The following is a 21,096-nucleotide window of genomic DNA, read 5'->3' on the forward strand; positions in this document are numbered from 1 at the left end:
TTAGGGCTGTTGTACATAGGGTTGCTACGAGTCGCAAACGACTCGACGGCACATAACAACAACATTATGCAGATGACACATGAGAAGGACCTGAAGTATTTGCTGCAGAAGGTCAAGAATGGTAGTCTTCAATATGGATTGAAGCTCAGTATCAAGAAGACAAAGATTCTTACTGTTGGGCCAATTGGGAGCACCATGATAGATGGAGATTGACGTTGTTAGCAATTAATTACCGTTTGCTCGGCTCCACAATCAATACTTGGCACCAACAGTCAGGAAATCAAAAGATGAATTGCATTGGAAAAATCTGCTCTCCAGAGTATTGAGAAGCAAAGATGTCAGTATAGAGACTAAGGGCACCTGATCTGGGCCATGGTCTTCACATTTACTTGCTATGTATCAGGAATAATGACTAAGGATGACAGAAGAATTGATGCCTTTGAGTTGTGGTGCTGGAGAAAAGTCTTCAACATACTATGGACTACCAAGAAAACAAATAGGTTTGTCTTAAAGAGGGAGAAATCAAGTTTCTCTTTGGAGGCTAGGATTTTGGAGCTCCATCTCGCATGCTTTGGGAATTTGGCCAGGAGAGATCAATCTTTGGAGGACATCATGCTTGGAAGGGTGGAAGACAGTGCAGGAGGGAAGACCCCAGATGAGATGGATTGATAACAGTAACTGGGGCAGTGGAGGTTGGTGTGTTAAGTCATTGAGATTGGCTCAGGACAGGGCAGGCTTCTGAGCTGCTGTATGTAGGGTTGCTTTTGAGTCGCAGGTGACTTGACTGTACATCACCACCACCACCACCTCCTTAACGCACACATATAAATTCCTAAGGCCTGGATTTGGTGGTGGTGAGAATGAACCTACTCCCAGTGAACCCTCCAGTGGGTTTTCAGAGGCTGTAGGCAGCACAGGTGGAGGTTGCCTTCTCCCACGGAGCAGCTGGTGGATTTGAACCACCTGTGGGTTGGCAGTGCAACTCCTTACCATGGCCTGGCATTGGTTTTCATTAACGGTCTCCTCGCCTTTTCCATCACCCAGCATATTTTCTCCTTTAGGAAAAAGTGACGTCCAGAAAGTGAAGAGAGCTCTCACTCATCATCATGTAAGCACGTGAGGAGGGGCATCCCTCTTGAGGCAGTGGCCAGGGTTCACTGTCCACAGATGGACCCTCACCCCGAAGGTCTGTGTCCTTCCACTTCTCCCTAAGCTCAGGTCCCCCTGGCTCTTTATAATGCAGCCGCCAGCCCTTACCTCTTGGATGAGATTTCTCAGCCTGGGCTCTGGCCCCTTGTGGTACCCTCCTCCTCCTCCACAGAAGTTACATTTTAACAGACTTTCCAGGAGTTATCAAGATATGATTATTTTTAAAAGGATTGTGCTTATTTTCCATGGACCCAACCCTTAGATTATCCTGATTAAATAGAGGAGAACCTGAGCCTTATAAGCTATGTGTTTAACAAGTGGAAACACTTTTTAAAGGAAATTGCCAATCCAGAGGCATGTGGTTTACATCCATCATCTACTCTGTGGGTGAAATACTGGTTATTGTCCTGTGTGACTGTGTCTCTGAGAAGCCTCTGGAGGGTCAGTTATGAGTCTTTTCAGACTGGACGGCACACAGCAAGGACAGGTTTAAGGGAATAATGGAGAGAAGAGGAAGGAGCCGTGACGTCACCTCATCAAACAACAAAGTCCTCAAACTCATTGCCATCAAGCAGAGCCACTTTATAGCTGACCCTCCCTCAGCCTTTCCAAGGCTGTGAACGTCACGGGAGCAGACTGCCGAGCTTTCTTCTGCAGAGCCACGGGTGGATTTGAACCATCAGAGGTGCTGCCTTTGTGTTAGCAGTGTGGCTTGCTACTGACTAGGCCACCATAGCTCCTGTGATGTTATGTGCCCTCAAGCTAGGACTCAGAGCCTACCATCGGGTTTCAGAGACTGTAAATGGCATAGGAGGAGGCTGCCACTCTCTCTCCCATGGAGCAACTAGTGGGTTCAAACTGCCTGCCTTTGAGGTTATAGGGAAACCCTTAGCACTAAGCCACCAGGTCTCTGGAAACCCTAGGGCGCAGTTCTCTTTCCTGTAGGGAGGTGCATGTGCTTAACTGCAGGGTAGTTTTAAGCTCCATACAAGCAGGTTATGCTTTTCTAGCCCCATGTGCACAGGATTAACACAGAATCCCATAACTACACATACCTCAGCCTGTCCCGCCAGCTCACCTCTCACCAGCTCCACTCCTCCCACTCTTGAATCTAGTGCCTTGGTCTGGAATGCCCTTTATTTAAGGCTTTGTTGCCAGCTCAAGGCTGGTGACTCTTGGTTTCAGCATCCAGAGAAGCCTCAAAGTGTTGAGGGAATCAAAGCTAGCCTAGGGCTGTTCTGTTCCAACCAAGGGCCTTTGCTGGGGAATGGAAAAGTCTGGGTGTTCTATGTCTTGTCTTCTGAGTGGGAGTGGTAGGGCAGGGTGGCTCAGAGCTGAGGGGCACATCAGGGGACAAATGAGTGACTGTTTCTCAGCTTCTCCCTTGTGAATGAAGGGACTAGCTAAGGTTATCCCTAAAGGACAGTTAAGTGACTAGCTGTTCTGCTTATCCCTTTTGAACTAGGGCCAGGAGTATCCTCAGATGGCACTGCCCGAGCAGCCTGTGGAGGATACACCGAGCTCCACTTCACTGCTAGGACCCAGCCCTCTACAGGCCACAGATAGGTCGCCCTCAGGAATCAAGACACAGAGGCAGATTTTACACATTTATTTTTAAAAAACAGGTTAAAAAAGTCCTTCATTTCCAACCCTGCCTGGGGGTGTGGGTAGGGAATAGAACAAGCTGAAAAAGGTGCCCATCCCCTTCCTGGGAAGAATCCCACCCTTTCCCCAGGAGCCTGCCAAGGACAGGGCAAGTCAGGAAGGCAGGACTTTTGCCCCTCCTGCCCTTCCTTCTCCTCAGGTAGCTCAAACTGCTGCTAGGAAGTTTTAGAGGCAAAGAAGTATTGGGAGCGGGAGGTCAGAGGCTGCTTTCTGCACGTCAGAGCCAACACCTGCTATTCTGTCCCTCAGAGGGTCCCTCTGGGCCTCCATCTCAGAGGCTCCCAGATTAGGCAGGTGGGTGGGCAGCAGGCTGGCTGACCAGGAGGCTTGGCTGGCTCCACCTCTGGATTCTTGGGGCCCAGCCCACAGCAGCTTCCTTCCTGCTACTGGCGGAACAGCAGGGTCAGGGGAAGGAACTTCACAGGGTGGGGCGGGGGCTTCAGAAATGTCTTGACAAGTCTGCAAGGAAAAGCTAACCATCATCTCTGATTCTGCTTCTCAGCACTGACGGTGCTCTTTTCTATTCCCCACCACCCTGAGGCTGAGTGGAGTCCAGGACAAAGCACTAAGTGGCTGTCTGCTACAAAAAACCTGGAGATGCCAGAAGGTGGCTCTTGCCTGTCTGTCAGTCCAGGCTCCCACACAGTCATACAGTCATACAGCGTTAAGGCGTCTGTGCCAGCAGGCATGGCCACAATGGGCCCAGCTTCTCTCTCTCCACCTGCAGAAGGTATAAGGGGAAAACCCCGGCTGCTTCAAAACAGGCTAAAGGGGGAGAAGCTGGCAACGGAAGAGTTAGCCAGACCTGGAGAAAGAAGGCGGGCAAGGGCTTTCAAGACCTCTATCCAGGCCTGCTGGCTACCCTTGGAAGTAACCCAACTCAGGTTGGGGAGCCCTGACCATATACCCCCTTGAAAATGGGGGACAGAGAGATGGGGAGAGAGCGGGGCTAAAGTATTGGGACTTTGGAGGAAGCCAGTGCTATCAATATTTACAAGCATAAGCCCCATTTCTGCACCACCTACCTCTCTGCCCCTCCCACATAAATGAAAGGCCCCTGAGAGCCACTGAGGCAGTGCCAAGACCTCCTCCCCAGCCACGCCCACGGAGAGAGCCCCCTTCCCTCCAACTGGCCCCATTTCTGGGCCCCTTAGGAATGTCTTTCTGGCTCTGCATGTTTGGGAGGAGGAGCCCTGGGCCAGAAACCCAGCTGTCCTGGGCAGCTCTAGGAGTCCTTAAGCATGCTGATGCGTGCATAGATCTTCAGGGCGGGCCCCAGCTTGATGTTCATGGCACTCATCAGATGGTCCTCCTTGAGCAGCAGCAGGGCTTGCCCATCGATCTCCTGGGCACGGAACTCCTCAGCAATCTCCTGGCAGCCTGGGGGATACCATCAAAGACGTAACAGTTAAAGGGCCACTCTTGGCAGTCTCTGCACTTCAGAAATGTTCTTTCATTTCATCCTCCTACCTCAGGCATTGCTGTTATCTGAAAGCTCAAAGGAGGCTGTCATTTACCTGAGGCCATTTCCAAAATGGTCCTAGTGATCTGTTTCCTTATACATGCCCTGTCACATGACCACTCCCACCAGTGATTCAAGCTGACCTCAGAGAACAACAAAGGAGCCCTGGTGATGCTGTGCATAAAGCACCTGGATGCTGACCAGAGGCTGATGGTTTTGAACTCACCCACTGTTCTGGGGGAAGATGAAGTAATTTGTTTCAGCAGACTGTAGCCTTGGAAACCAAGTTCTTCTCTGCCCTGAGCCATAAACTACTTGATACTTACAGTTTTGGGAGACCAACAGGAAGGTTTTCAAAGTGACAGGCTAAACCATAATGGACATACCAACTGATGCCTTGCACTTTTGGGTGATTTACTTTGGAACAAGCCAGCCTCCCTACTGTGAGGCCACTAAAGCTCTGGAGATGCCTACATGGGGAACCAAGGCCTAGTGTTGGTAGCCAGCTCCAGCTCTGTGAGTGAGCTGCCTTAGATTTTCCATTTCTAAACCCTCAGATGACTTTGGCCCTGGCTGACATCTTGTTCAAGACCTCGTGAGAGATCCCGAGCCAGAACTGTCCAGCCAAGCTACTCCAAATCCCAGACCCACAGAATTCTTACAATAAATGATTAAGTCATAAAATTTTAGGGCAATTTGCTTCACAGCAATTAATATAGATTTGGGTGCCCTGCAGAGGCTGCTACCATAGCAAAGCTCTAAATATGAGGGCATGGCTTTGGAACCAGGCAGTGAGAGAAAGCTGAAGAGGCGTGTAGGGGAATGCCTGCAGTGCCCTGAGGAAACTTAAGTACAAGTGTGATGCCCTGTGAGGAAATGGCAGCGGAAGGCAGAAAGGACAGTGAGGAAAATGTTACTTTTAAAAAAAAAATTATTAAATTTTATTAATTTTAATGAACATTTAAAGAGATTTTGGGTTTTCATTCATTCATTGTTGCAGAAAATGTTGCTCTTATGGTTGGTGCTCTGTGTGCTGCTCAGCCCAGTCACTACCTGTCTTTGGAGCCTGGCTTGTTGCTGTGATGTGAACCAGTTTTGGAAAAGCATCCAGACTAAGACTATGAAGAAAGGCTTGGTGTCTTACTGCTGAAAAGTCTGCCAGCGACAACTCTGTGGATCCTAACAGTCCAAACCCACTGTGCACGGGATTGCCATGGCTCGGGGTAACTTGCCAGCAGTTAACAGCTATGACCTAAGTGACCGAGCTAAGGAGATTTTGAACCAGGTTATTTAGGTGCTGCCAGGGTTCTTAATGCTGTTCATAGTGAAACGAGAGAAGAGTGAGAGGCTAAAGGGAAAACAAGCTAAGATTTGCTGATTTTGAAAATTCCATTTCTCCAGATGGCAAATGATGCTGAAATTAAGAAATGGTTTCAAAAGAAAACATGCTTGAAAGAGGAAACTGGGGGTGTGATTGTAATCTTTTTTGTTATGGCCTCAGGAAGCTCTGAGATGGTTCTTCAGAATGGTTCAATAAAAAGACTAAGGATTTTCTAGGTGTTCCACATTGGTCTCCATCAAAGCAACAGGGCTCCTAAGAATCTGAAGAATTCCAAGTAAAGAGAGGCTTATTTGGACATTTTTTGAAAGTAATTTTTGTGAACCTAATCAAGACTTATAAGAAGATTTTAAAACAATCACAGGGCAGAAAACACTGTCAGCCTTGATGAAAAAGATCACAGCAGAATAAAGGGAAAGCTGGAAGAAGGTTGGAGGGGTTATCTGGCTGAAAATTTGGAGTGATGCAGTAGTTATGCTTGGGCAGCCAAGCCCACGAAGCCTGTTAGCTATTGGTTGCTGTGTAACTTAGACAGTGAATAAAGATGGTAGAAGACGATGACTTTGGGTTGTGCTGCTGGAGAAGAGCAATACATATCACATGGATCACCAAAATGAACAAAAAAGTATGTCTTGGAGAGTGTGTAGCCGGAGTGCTTCTTAGAAGGATGGTGAAATTTGGTCTCACATGCTTAGGGCATGTTTAAAGAGGTACCGGTTTTTGGAAAAGGACATCATGCTCAAGAAAAGCGGAGGGTCAGTGAAGGAGGGGAAGATCCTCAATGAGAAGGATTAACTGGATAGAGATGATGAGGATGGTACAGGACAGCAAGGTTTACATCTGTGATTCACAGGGCTGTTGGGAGTTGTCAACTGGATGGGACTTAACAGAAAAAGCAAAGCCTCTTAGTCGGAGAAAGATGTGGCAGTTTGCTTACATAAATACTGCAGCCTTGGACACCCCATGGGACAATTCTCCTCTGTCCTAGAGGGTCAATAAGAGTTAACTCACTCAACAGCAACAAATTTTGGTTCAAGATAAGATAACTCAGAGGGGTCAACCGCAAGTGAAAGACAATCACTCCCAGTCTTTGAGTTGCACATGCCCTGCCAGATTTCAGAAATGATATGGACTGGTGTCTCCTGTATGCTCCTTGTTCCCCCCGGTTTGGGCAGGTATATCTATAATAGTTATCCTATACCTGTCACACCATATGCTGGCTTTGTGGTGAACTTGCTTGCTGGGCAGGTATGTCTGTAATAGTTATCCTATACCTGCCACACCATATGCTGGCTTTGTGGTGAACTTGCTTGCTGGGTTCTCAGGTCTCCATATGGAATAGAACTATACTCGAGAAACTGAACCAGAAAGCCTCATCTGTGCCTGGACCTGACTGAGATGACTAAGACCTGCACTTCAAGCTGATTCTGATGAGAATTTTGGGGACCATAGAAGGGGATGAATGTATTTTGCATGAAGGGGGGACATGAATCATTAGGGATCAGTTATGATATAGTAGCCAGGCTCCAGGATGGCTCCGAGCAATCCTTCCTTCCCACTATTCATGCTCTTCTAAGTCCTATCACATGCTGGATAGGGCCACATACATGACCAACAGGGTATCGTCAAACTGACAGTACATGACTTCCAAGGTCAGCCTGTAAAGGCCACAGCCGCCTCTACCTGTACTCTTGGATTACTTGTCTGGCAAAGAGCAACTGCCAAGACAGGAGGACATTCTCACTGAAGAGCCCCGTGTAGAGAGGTACCGAGACCTCTGGCCAATAGTTGACTGCTAGCTGTGAGTCATGTGAGGCACTCTGAAAGTGGGCCAGCCACCACAGTTGACCCTAGCCCTTGCTGATTCTTAACTGCAATCTCCAAAGGTCTCGGAGCCATAACTGGCCAGCTATGTATTCCTGAATTCCTCACCCACAGAAACAGCAATGACAAGTAGTGCTACTTTCTCACAAGCAGATAACTAATATACTGGGTTCAAGTGGCAGAGCTAGAATCTGACCCTAGTTCTACGAAAACTAGTTACTAAGTTATCTATAGTACGATGCTATTCTCTTCCTCACACTTGCTCATCCTGTACTTGCTAAGCATGATGAGAGAGAGGAGGACTTTCAACAAGATGCACTGACACAGTGATGGCACTCAAGAGCCTGGGTATGGTAGAGATTGTGAGGATGGGGCATAAAGAGCCTGGGTATGGTAGAGACTGTGAGGATGGGACAGGATAGGGCAAGGTTTCGACCTACTGTCCACTGATTGCTATCAGTCATAGTTGACTCGATAGTGACTAAGAATAACAGCAGCCATACTGCTCTTTGTAACTGGTGTGTGGTTGGTATCTATAACTGTTCTGATCACTGGAGGGTGACACTGGAAGAATGCAACTATAGTACATGCTCACTGCTGGTCAGTGCCTGCCTCTGAAGGTTCATTTCTTGATCCCAGGTCTCACAACCTGCTTCACTCTCCCCAGAAGGTTAGTATGTGAGGTTCTAAGCACGTTCTTAGTTATTAATGTTTACAACTTCATGCTCAAGTGCTCCCCTGTGTGGGTTCTCCAATTGGGAAACAGTCTAGGTGCACACTGTCATTCAGGTTAAATTTTTTTTTTCTTCATCTCCCTGACAGATCTAATTCCTGCCTGAGAGGCAGGGCAATTATATTATCATCTCTGCATGTCATACAATTTTCCACAGTGTCACTTCTGACTGATAGGACCCCATGAGCAAAGTAGAACTGCTCCAAAGGCTTTGGGGGCTATACTCATTAAAGGAGCAGACAACCAGGTTCTAACCCACTTGCAGAGCTGTTGGGTGAATTAGAACTGCCAGAGTTTTCATTAGCAGCCAAGGGCTTAACTATTGTGCCACTATGCAATAAAAACATTGAGCTCTTGTTTACATTACAGAACATTACAGCTTGTGTTCTGTGTGGAATGCAAACTCTGTATCCTAACTTACCTTTGTACCCAAAGCATTCCTTAATCTGTGCGTAAATGTCATTAACAAAACTACCTAATCCTTCCTGAATGTGGCAGGTGCCTCTCCTTCCTTGCTATTCCACGCAGGCATGGAACTACCTCACCTGGCAGAGAGCGGATGAATTCGTAGACATCTTCTACGTTCCATTTGGTGGGCTCACTTGGCAAGAAGTGGTGTCCCATGCCCACCAGGTCTCGCATGTGCATGTCCGGGAGCTCCAGGTCCCGCTGCCCTTGGCGACGGCGGGAGGTTGATGAGCTGGCTGAGATAGGTGATAAGGGTTCCTCATAGCTTGAGTTGTCTGAACAACGGCTGGAGTCTTCCTGGCTGTGTGTTAGCTGTAATGCAGCAGTAACTGAAAGGGGTACAGTGCCTGTTGGCTAGAACAGAAAGAAACCGCTTTCTTCAGGAAGGGGAAATAACCATTTCCAGCAGCAAGGATAGGCAAAGACATGCATTTCTTCCACATGGTCTTAATATTCCATCCCAGATCAAAAAGTATTTTCTAGGGGAGCTCTGGTGGCCTAGTGGCAAGAAGCTGCACTGCAATCCCAGAGACGCATGATTTGAATCCACCAGATGCTCTGCCGGGAAAGGAGGGACAATCTCCTGTACCAGTCAGATCTGATCTGACGGTACACAGACACACATACACAAAATAATAATTAAAAAGAAAAGAAAAAAAAATATTTTCTGTGCTATCAGAGAAGCTGGTGGATTCAAACTGCCTGCCTTTGGGTTGGCAGTGCAATTCCTTACCCAGTAAGCCACCAGAGTACCCCAGCATGTACTATAGTGAATTGCAGATATCTGATTATCTACCTATAATTTCTTCCAGATATGGAATTTTAAGCCAGGGCTCTCCAAACCACTTGAAATAACATGTAAAATTTCATATATATGCATTTAAAAAAATTTATTAATTGTAATGAACATTTACAGAGATTTTGGGTTTTCATTCATTCATTGTTGCACTATTTTCTCTACCCTCCTCCCCAGTTCATTCTTCTTCCCCCCCTTGAAAGTCTGTTTTAATTGTCTAATTGCCATATGTATGCATATTTAGCCCATAGCTTTCACCAGAGGTCATGACTATCGCCCACCAAGAGTGTTTTATGCATAATTAAGTATGCATAAAATTATGAAGCATAACATTAAGTATTGAACTTCTTTAGGTTAAAACTTTGTCTTCAGGTCTTAATACCAAGCAGAATTCCTGGCATTGAATTAGTGCTAAAAATGCATATTTAATGAATGACACACATGTTCTTGGTAGAGACCTTCAAGAACCCATTATTCTAAAGTTGTATGAGGCCAAAAGGTGGGAAAATGAAGGGTGCAGATTGCCTTTTGCCGGTTCCTCTATGATAACACAGAAGGTAACCTTAACAGTCTGGATCTTATGAGGCCACTCAGGGGGAGCCCCTTTCCGTGGTCCCATAAATATAAGATGTGGACAAAGTGAAACATGAGGGGTGATGTTGGGGTAAGGTCACTGAAATGGGAAAGCTGCCTCAAAAGCACTCATAGTTATTCATCTGCTTCATATTCAAATGAAACAGATCTATTAAGGGACACAGGAAAGGCCCGAAAATACAAATATATGAGAAAAGAAAATGAACAGAGTGACATATGTCAGCATCTGAACAGGAATACATGTGTGTAGGGCTGTGTTAGGCTGATGGGGACCTGTTAAGGGTGGCTCTGAAGGATCAGCCAGGCCTCTCACCTGCTTCTTGGTGTCCTTGGTGAGTGGAGGCAGACTGGCTTTGCTGGCCCGACGGCGGTTGTGGGTCGTGGCTCCTGCCTTCTGCAGCTTGCTTCGATCTGAGTGGAAAAGTCCCACCCGTTTGGTGCACCCAACATTGTACCTGTCAGGAAACGGGGCCAAGGGAAGTCAGAGCAGGAGATAGGACTTAACAGACTCATAGAACATCCAAGCTTCCTGGCAAAATTTGAACCTGTTTATTTTGTTTGTATTTATCTCACCGGAATTTGAAAACCACCTCAAGAAAAGGTTTGAGGTGTGAACACTATTGACTGAAGACCAGGTGAGTTGTGACATCAAGGATATCATCCAAGAATACAGCAAATGAACATTACAAAGACAAAGGTGAAAGAAAAGAGCAAAATGGATATCAAAAGAGACTCAAAACTGCACTAGAACATCAAGAAGCCAAAACAAAGGGAAATGATGTCAAAGTGAAGATGATGAACAGAAAATGACAAAAAGCAGCCCAAGAAGACTAAGCAAGGTATTTTAATTATATGTACAAAGAGCTGGAGTTAGGAAACAAAAAGGGAAGAATGCACTTGGTATTTCTCAAGAGGAAACAACTGAAAAACAAATTTAAGCCTCAAGCGGAAATACTGAAGGATACCACAGCCAAAATTCTGAGCGATCCAGAAAGCATCAAAAGAAGATAGAAGAAATACACTAAATCACTCTACCCAAAAGAACTGGCCGCCATAAAACCATTTCAGGAAGTCTGGAGGTCATGAAGGTCATGGAGGTAGAAGTCCAAGCTGTACAGTAGGAAGTGATAAGAACTAAGATCTCAGGAATTGATGGAATACCAACTGACATGTTTCACCCAACAGATGCAGCTTCTCACAAGCTATGCCAAAAAATTTAGAAGACAGCTATCTGGCCAACAGACTGCAGGAGATCTGTATTTGTTCCCATCCCAAAAAAAGATGATCAAACAGAATGCAGAAATTACCAAACAGTATCATTTATATCACATGGAAGCAAAATCTTAACTGAAATTTTTGCTAAAAGATTACATCAACAACAACAACAAAAAGAGCACATCAACATAGAACAGCAAGAGAATCAGGCTGGATTTAGAAGATGCTGTGGCACCAGGGATATCACTGCTGATGTCAAATTGATCTTAGCTGAAAACGGAGTATCAGGAGGATTCTGTTTGTTTCACTGACTATGCAGAGGCATCTGACTGTGTGTAGGATCGTAACAAATTGTAGCTAACATTGAGAATAGGAATCTCAGAACACTTAATTGTGCTTGTGCAAAGCCTATGGAGCTTCGGTGGCCGAGTAGCAAGAAGCTGTGCTGCAATCCTGAAGGTACATGGTTTGAGTCTACCAGCTGCTCTGTGGGAGAAGGACAGGCAATCTCCTCCACACAGTTAACCTGTCGGAGGGTCAGCTATGGGTCAGTTCCAACTCAATGGTATACAACAAAAACAACATGTAAAACCTAGATTAAGAAGCTGACTGAACAGAGCAAGGGAACACTAACTACATGGTTCAAAATTAAAAAAGTTGTGCTTCAGGGTGGTAGCCTTTCTCTATACCTGTTCAGTCTATGAACAAATAATTTGAGAAGCTGGACTTTATGAGGGAGAATGTGGCATCAGGATGGTGGAAGACTCATCAACAACATGCATTATGCAGATGATGCAACTTTGCTTGCTGAAAGTGAGGACTTGAAGTGCTTGGTGCAGAAGATTTAGGACTGCAGCCTTCAAGTATAAATTATATTTCAACATTAAGAAAACAAAAATCTCTACCACTGAGTCTATAGACAGTAGTACTATGATAGATGGGGAAAGGACAGAAATTGTCAGTGATTTCATCTTACTTAGAATCCACAATCAACAACTTTGGTACCAGCTGTGAGGAAATTGAAAGACACTGGTATAGTCTGCACTAAGGAACCTCTCCCAAGTACTGAAAAGCAAGGATGTCAGTTAGGGGTTTTGTGTGTGTGTGTTTTTTTGTTTTGTTTTGTTTTTTAGGATGTCTGTTTAAGACTAAGGCACACAGGATCCAAGCCAAGGTCTTAATCAATTACTTCTTGTACATCTGAGAACTGGGTGATAAGTAAAGATGGCAGAAGAAGAACTGATGCTGTGGCGTTGTGGTGCTAGAGAGGAATACTAAATATCCTACGGACTGCCAAGATAAAAAACAAATATGCCTTGGAGGAAGTGCAGCTCGATGCTCCCTGGAGGGAAGGATGGTTAAACTTGGTCTCATATACTTTGGGCATGTTATTTGGGTGGGCCAATCCTTAAAAAAGGACATTATACTTGGTAAAGCAGAGAGTCAGCAGGACAGAGGAAGACCCTCAACAAGATGGATTGAAGGTGACCTTAAAAATTGGCTCAAGTGTGGCAGAGATGATGAGGATGGTACAGAATGAGGCAGGGTTCAGATCTGTTGTTCATAGGGTCACTATGAGTCACAGTTGACACGACAGCACCCAACAACACTACTACTTTGTTCAAATCCTAACTATAACCTCTGAGCCTTAGTTTCCTTGCCTGGAGTTGCATATATCATGACTTTTTCTAAAGATGCTCTGACAACTAAATGTATATAAAGTGCTTGACACAGCAACATGGCTAATAAATGGTTGATATAATCTATTACCCCTGGCAGTAAACTGCTGTCCACCCTTCTACCAGAGAATGGCCTGACAAAGTCTGACAAAGGTGTCCTGGCTATCTTCAGGGCTAACCTCTGGGGAGCAAGGGCTCAGGGCACAGCATCGTCACATTCATAGCACCAAGGTTAAGAGCACAAAAAAAGAGGGTTTTTGTGTTTGGTTTTTTTTTTTATTGAGGTTCCAGGGCTTCATCTCCCTACTCTGTTTCAGCAGGAAGTTCACATAGGTCTAAAGACCATTAGTCTAATTTGTGACTTAGTAGTTATATAACTTTACACACTTATTCTTTGTGCTTCAGTTTCCTAACTTGTAATAAAGTGGACATGAGAAGAACTGTCTTCCTGTATTATACTGACGATTTCCTGAAATAGTCAACAGGCTAGCACCAGGCCTAGCTCAGAGTAGGCTCTCCACAAAAGATGGCTGTGAGCCTGGTGGCCACAGTGCATCACGTATGGAGCAAACACTGCAAGGCTGGCAATTCCAATCTACCAGCTGCTCCATGGGAGAAGAAAGGGCATAAATGACAACCGTTTTTATGATACAGCTTGGTCATCTAAGCCAAGGTGAAAGCTCACAGAGGGGAAGCACCTGCAACTTGGGCAATGACTCTGGGCAAAGCTGACGTGGAGAACCTAGCCTAAGGAGATGACAACTACCAAGGAAGGAAAAGTAAATGGGGGCAGAAGAGACCCTAGAGGATCAGCCAGGCTCCATGCTGCTTTCTTTCCTCAGAGTCAGCTGTGCTCTCTGATTTGGCCTTAGGGATTCTGGTTTCTAGCTTGATGATAAGATGCTGATTTCAGGCAAGTCAAGGAAATAACTAGAGAAGATTAGGTACAGAAGCAGGGCACAAAGGTGCAATCCTGTAAGGAACAGGAAGGGACTGGGTGCAGCAGAGAGGCGGAGACCACTTACCTCTTCGCACAAGCCATGGAACAGAAGCGCTTGGAACGTTTGAACTTGTAGGCAAAGTCCACTCGGCCACAGAGTTCACACTTGAGTTTGAGGGGAGTACCCTCCTCTTTGGATTCTGAAAGGTATGGAAAAAATGGATTAAGTGTGGAGAATGAGAAAGCCCCACAAGATGCCTAACAGCCCTGCCAAGAGGTCTCCCTGCTGTTCTGCTTCCTCATGCTCCCGAGATGTGACATGTAGAAGCAGTCTAGCTTAGAAAACGCCAAATTGCTTTTATTAGTGTCTTTGAAAATGCTGTTTCTTCCTGGAAAGTACCTAAAGGGTGTTTGGTGATGCGAGATAGACAGAAGTGTGTCTGCCAGTCTTTTCTGTAGACATTCTATGAGCCTGAGGTGACACAAGTGACAGAATTAGCATACCTATTTAAACAATCAAAATGCTCCTAGCAAATAGTCTGAACACTATCACAGCTGATCTGAAATTAAGTCACTGTGATTCATCTAGGTGACTGCTGACAGGTAAACCAGGAGCTCTCTAACTGTACAGCCCTCACTTAAGTCATTGGTTCCTCTGAAAAGAACAGTCCTGTGTCTGGCCTCTGCTGAATCTCCAACCTGGCCTCTTATTACTGAGTGCAGGTCTTTGAGGGAAAAAAATGCACTGTCTGTGTGAGGCTACTTCTACATTTACAAAATTTGCCAGGGATCCATGTAAGAAAAGCAGCTCTAGGAGGGAACCTTATTGTTGGCCAGAGTGGGGCCTTGGGGAGAAGCAGGTGAAAAGAAGATTCTCAGACTTCTATTGCTATTTTCTAGGGATCAAGGCTGAGAAAGGACCAGGGTGAAATGATGGGTAGACTGACATGTTTACATAGACCCTGTCATAGACATCAGGAAAGGAACTGTGTGTAAGGTCTGCTTCCAGCCATGCTTACCAGTAGCTCAGGTGATTTAGAAGCTGCCCAGTCAGAAGGCTGGAGATGCTCACCTTGCAGATAGGGCTCTTCCATCTCAGAGTCAGTGGTGGTGGTATGATCCTGCTGTGGAAGTTTTTCAGGCAAGAACCCCTGTGCATACTTCTTCTTGAGATTCCCCACCAGCAGGGACGAGCGTCCCACCTAGAGGACAGGGTGACATCAAAGTCACAAGGGTTAGGGGGCGAGATGTTTCCTTGCTAATCAGCCTCATCAACATTCTATGTATAAAGTATCCAGGTGCATAGATTCCAGCCCTCTTCAAATTTTCCCCCCATATCATCTTACGAGTGAGGCCTGATCAAGGCCCCATTTTTAAGTTTATGTGGAAAAATACTTTGCCAAAATCCTAAGGACAAGGATAGCTTCAATTAAGGATCAATGGATGGCATAGGAAGTGAGCAAAATATCTATTGTTCCAAGTGTCTAAGGGGCAGAAATCAGATTTCCTATACTCCTACAGCAAATGCTAGCCCAGTGCTCGCTCACCAAGTCACTAGGCACAGCTGAGTTTGTGAGAGACTCAGCTCCCCTATTTACTGCTCCATCCAATAAAGAGGTACAAGCAGATACCAAGGGGAGCAGCAAGAACTGATTCTGGGCCACAGATAAAATGTCTTCCGGCTTCCAGGACCCCCACTGGCATATGAACTTGCCTGGTCTTTCCTTTGTTGCAGCTGTACAGGTGGGTTGGTGGCCAGATCATGTGTATCTGACTTTAGGGAGATGGTTGAGTGCAATTCAATTTGCACTCAGCCTGTGAGATCAGCTGGTTTCACTCTAGGAGGCCATGGGGAAGACCTACTCTTAATTAAGCGGGAAAATGTGACAGCCCTGGAGCTGCTACAGCCAAGGTGCCCCCATTGGATGTCTTTGTCACTGGCTTTGAACAACTTCCAAAGGGAAGAGAGCAAGAACCAATGCTTCTTTTGATTTTAGAAGAGCAATTCATTTTATCTCAGTCATCTAAGCTCTGCCTTTTGCTAACTTTTCAGATTGTTCTTGAATCCTTGGACATCACGAACTTTTCAGATTGCTCTTGAATCCATGGATATCAGGACTGGGTAAAAGGCAGGTGGCACCTGTCAAGAGGCTATGTCACTAACAGCCAGTCTGCAGCTGCAGAATAGTACCATGTGTCCAGAATCCATTCAGAGACTGGATTAGCGCTGGGGGCTCTGTTTCACCAAGCTATTCTCTTTATTTTTATTATTTGGTTTTATACTTTAATTGTAACCTTTGATCACATCCTCAAGTGTCTTTCAGTCCCAACAACTCCTTTGTCCAAGCCCTGAGCCCAGAGAAGCAGCTTCGGACTATCATCATTTCCCCTAGCATGATCTTACTCAGTTCTACACAAACTCCTTTTGTTCTTTCTTTAGCTGGCTAAAATTTGAGTGACATCATCAAGCTTCAGCTAAAGAGTTAGCTCATCTCCTACCACACACCCAAATGTAAGCTCCCTCACGAGCTTCTCAACAAGGGTTCTGTGCTGGTTATTTCTGATTACTGAACTGACCCCTTCTACCCTTGTTTGGTGCCATCGGATTAAGTATGACTCATGATAACTCTATGAACATTGGATGTGAATCCTGCTCTATCCTGGGCCAATATCATCATATCTGCCACAATACAGCCCATTCCTAGACCTATAGGAAGATATTTAGCCCTATAAAGGCAATTGCTCTGACATTCTTTAGGGGAAAATTAGCAGGGAAGAACAAAATGTTACATTTTCAGAAATTTTTCACGGAATGATAAAAATATTCTATCACACATCCAAAATATACTTTTAAGAAACAAAATTAAAAAAAAAAAAAGAGGGGAAAAGAAGTAGTCCGTACCGGGAAAGGCTCCGCCCCCTCCTGGATCACAAACCCTTCGATAACATGCGTCAGGATTTGGGGTTTCACAATGGCCTGTGGTGGTTTATTCTCACCATTCTGGGGGGCAGTGCCAGTGATGCTGGAGGCAGAGTTTCCGTTCCCTGAGGTCATGCCGGGGCTGCTGAGGTCGGTCAGTGCATGAACAATGCCCTGCCCTGTCTCTGTAGAAGGGAAAAGAGAACAGAAGAAAGGGGGGGTCAGAACCAGACTCTAGGCCAACAAAAGAAAAGCAGTAACTCAGACTCAAAATGGGTCTAGTTTTCCCCCCTCAAGCCTCCCTTTTCCTTACCAAACTATTTCAAAATGGCTCAATTTCAATGGACACACCACCCTGTGCGACTATAGTTCATCAACAACACAGCCTATCAGCCAGCAGTGTTTCTTAAATTTCTCAACTGTGCTTCTAGGAATTAAGATCTTGGCCAATATGGATTTGGACAAAGAAGGTGACATCATTCCAGAGAGACAATGCATCCAATATGTTGTTTCTGGTATAGAAATCCAGGACAAAAAGCTGATCTATGCATAGTTGTTAGGGTACCATGGGATTTGGGGAGGAGAGGGAACAACTTTCTATGAATTTCTGGAGAAGGGCTAGATTTTAAGAGCCTGGTGAAATGTCTGAAATAACTGAAAGTTAAGGCAAACAATTTGGAGGCTGAACTCCAGTAAAGACTATTTCCTATCAGGAGACTGGTTATTGGGAGTCACTGCATGCTTAAAATTCCGTTTCTCCACCAAGGAAGTCACTAGACAGATTTTTATACTTTCTGTTGATCAAATGCTCTCCATTAAGCTTCACAGTCCTCAGCTCCATATTCAGAGCCTGATGCTCAACAGTTCTTTGACTCCTCCTTCCACCTCCTCTCTGTAGTTATTTCCTAAGTTCTCCTAGTCCACAGAACTGAAAGCTTTCCTTTAGTAGAACTAACTGAATGCTCCATAAAGCTGATCAGGTGCTCACAAGGACCCACCCCTCTGAGAAGGGGAACTGTCTTTTGTGACTTTCTCCCCACCCTCCTCCCCTGGTCATTTTCTACCACCATCAACTGCCCAGTAAGCTGAGGTTGCCTGTAAAAGAGAAAGAAAAAGAAAATGCCATTTCTTCATTGCAAGAAGTCATGCATATTAAGTATAATAAATCCAGTGGTTATGTGCACACGCATGCGCACACACACAATCACAACTATTTCATTATATTTGTTAAGTAACTTTATACAAATTCTACATTAATATGCTACTAATTCACAGTAGTTGTGTACCATCTAGTTGTAACTGACTCACAGGTAACCCTCCAGGGGGTTTTCAGAGGCAGTTAATCACATGGGAGAAGATTGCCCATCTTTCTCCTATGGAGCATCTGGTGGATTTGAACCACTGGCCTTTGAGTTTTCAGGACAGCTTCCTGTTACTAGGCCATCCCAAAATACCATCAAATTATATGAATTTATACTGGCTAATGAAGAATGCTAAACACGGTGACACTGATGTGTCAAATGTGATAATGTTTACTCATGGTGGACAGTGTTTGGTAGAGCTCCCTGATTAAAACAAGCTTGGAAGCAGGAGTGCCATCCACTTCTGAAAAAGTTTGCCTACGGAAACTCTAAGAACTTGGAGAAATGATGAAAATTATACAAGTGTTCAGGTCTTTTGTCTATAGGGTCACTATCAATTGTCTACGACTTAACACCAAAACCAATCTAGAGAGAGCTCCGTGGGCCCCATGGACAGAAAGTGGTGCTACCAAGCTAAGTGTGGGTGATTTTAATCTGCAGCCCTGAGGCCTGTTTTAACTGTTTTGGGTCAAACAGTCTCATAAGTGGCACAGCACTGGTCTGTCCATTTGCTGTACAGAGGTAACTCGCGGTTGCTGTGATGTTAAACACTGTGACACTAATGTGTCAAACGCGATAATGGTTACTCATGGTGGACAGTGTTTGGTGGAGCTCTCAAATTAAAAAACGCTTGGAAGCAGGAGTGACATCCACTTCCAAAATAGCTTGCCTCCAGCAACTCTATGGACTTGGAGAAACGATGAAAGTTATACAGGTGTTCAGGTCTTCCATTCATAGGGTCGTTATGAGTCATCTACACCTCGATGGCACTCAACAACAACAATAATGGAGAAGGCAGAACAAATTCCTTTTGAGATATATAGCTGCAGAAGGTCAAGGAATGCAGCCTTCAGTATGGATTGAGGCTCAGTATCAAGAAAACAAAGATTCTCACCACTAGGCCAATTGGCAGCATCATGATAGATGGTGAAGAGATTGAGACTGTTAACAGCTTTAGGTTGCTTGGCTCCACAGTCAACTCTTGGCACCAGCAGCCAGGAAATCAAAAGACGTATTGTGATGGGAAAGTCTGCTGTTAGAGACCTCTCTAAAGTACTGAAGAGCAATGGTGTCAGTCTGGAGACTAAGGTGCGCCCAATACAGTCCATGATCTTAGCAATCACTTGCTATGCGTCAGCTGGACAATGACTAGGGATGACAGAAGGAGAGTTGATGCCTTTGAGCTGTGGTGTTGGAGAAGAGTCTTGAATATACTATGGATTCTAAGAAAATGAACAGGTTCATCCTAAGCTGCTCCTTGAAGGCAAGGATTCTGAAGCTTTGTCTGACATACTCTGGACATGCTGTAAGGAGGGATCAGTTCTTGGGGAGGGATATCATGCTTGGGAGGGTGGAGGGACAGCACAGGAAAGAAAGACCCTCTATGAGGTGGACTGATTCAGTGACAAGGGTAGTCACGGTAGGTGTGTCAGAGAAAGTAAGATTGGTACAGGATAGAGCAGGGTTTAGGGCTGCTGTACATAGGGTCACTATGAGTCACAGGTGAGATAACAACAACAACCGTCAGGTTGATTCTTGGTTCCGTATGTAGAGCAGAATGAAATGTGCCTGGCTCTGTGTTCTCACGGTCAACCAGCATGTGATGTCAACTGCTGTGGCTAGTGTGCCAATTCACTTCACAGCAGGTCTTCTTGCCCTCTCTGGCTCTATTTCACACACACAGAATGTTTTCTTCCACTGAATGTGTCCAAAGCACACAAGTTGGAAAGCTTTCTGTTTTGATCTGTAATTTTGATCTTAATTTTTCACTGGCTATTTTATGGAAAGAAATCATCAGGTTTTTCTTCCTACTCTGTCTTTTAAGTCCGGAAACTGTTGAAGTCTGTCCACTGTGGGTGATTCTGTTAATATCTGAAAGCCAGTGGCAGAATTCTGAGCTACATGAAAAAGCCACTGTAGTATATCCAATGGACACAGAAGTAAAGACTAATTTTAGGGCTTATAAGTGGACTGGAACAGGCTTTGAGTTCTATTTTGTTTTTTATTGGTAGACTTATTGCTCAGTAAATCAAGGATAAATGTTTTCATGAAAAGAGATAGCTATAAAATAGGTGTTTAGTCCTCAGATCTCCATAATTAAATTGTAATAAAACTTTAGGGCTGAGTAGAAGTCATCCAAGAAATGTGACTGATGAAATATTTTTTTTCTTTTTGGTTTACCTATCTTTTGTTTGAAACAGTCACAAGTTACCAAATTCCTTGAGTCTATATTAAAAACTATTTTTAGATAGCTTTAGGTATTCTGTAAAGATGGCAAACCCTGCTCCATCTGTTTTTGTAGTTAATATTTCTAATTGTGAAAATGTTTAATTTATAGTTTGTGAATAACCAGAAAGACTGAATTCACATTATTATTGTTTGTTATGTGCCATCGAGTCGTAGAATAAAATGATATTTTATATTTTTAGTATTTGCTACATTAATGCAAATTAAAATTTTCTTTTACCAATATAAAAATAGTAATTTTCTGCTTTTATTTTTAAATATTTCAAGTATGTATTTTATTTAAAGTTAAAAATACTAAAATTTGTAAGCTAATTTTTTTTTAAAATTATAATGGAATTTACTTTCTTTGCATGTTTCTATTCTGGCTCTGGCAGGCCCTTCTGGACTTTTCTGGCCTTGTTTCTGGGCTGCTGCACCTTTTAAGATCCTTTTTTGCTTCTTCAGCTTTTGAGGCTCCTGGAAAACCTGAATGCATAGTGCCTTCTCAGTACCTGGAGGCGGTGGGCCTTTCTGTAGTACAGAGTGGGGAAGGTGTACTCATTTCCTAGCTCCTTGCCGGGCTTCTCACAGACATCACAGTTAGGCATGTGGAGGACTTTAAGCTTTTTCTGCCTTTGGTCGAGGCTCATGAGTAGACAGAGCTTGTGGCGTTTGTCCTTTCAATGCTTCTTTATGTGTTCTTCACAACTGTGGATCTTGACAGT

General features: G+C 44.6%; 1 protein-coding gene across 4 annotated transcripts in view; it reads right to left on the reverse strand.

Annotated features, from left to right (window-relative positions):
- Positions 1-3,296: 3,296 nt before the first annotated feature.
- Positions 3,297-21,096, reverse strand: part of PHC2 (polyhomeotic homolog 2 (Drosophila)) — an 85,877-nt gene continuing 68,077 nt past the window's right edge. For 2 of the 4 annotated variants that reach the window (XM_006886420.1, XM_006886422.1), the window contains 6 exons: positions 16,767-16,969; positions 14,937-15,066; positions 13,950-14,064; positions 10,344-10,485; positions 8,718-8,994; positions 4,040-4,194 (listed from right to left, as the gene is read on the reverse strand). In XM_006886420.1, the coding sequence (XP_006886482.1) occupies positions 4,040-4,194; positions 8,718-8,994; positions 10,344-10,485; positions 13,950-14,064; positions 14,937-15,066; positions 16,767-16,969 (1,022 nt within the window). Of the gene's footprint in view, positions 4,195-8,717; positions 8,995-10,343; positions 10,486-13,949; positions 14,065-14,936; positions 15,067-16,766; positions 16,970-21,096 lie in introns of all 4 variants that reach the window. The other 2 variants (XM_006886421.1, XM_006886419.1) reach the window with 2 other exon arrangements.

The sequence above is a fragment of the Elephantulus edwardii genome, unplaced genomic scaffold (genome assembly GCF_000299155.1).
Source record: "Elephantulus edwardii isolate Elephantulus edwardi_28Jun2011 unplaced genomic scaffold, EleEdw1.0 scaffold00049, whole genome shotgun sequence".
NCBI classification, from domain to species: Eukaryota; Metazoa; Chordata; class Mammalia; order Macroscelidea; family Macroscelididae; genus Elephantulus; species Elephantulus edwardii.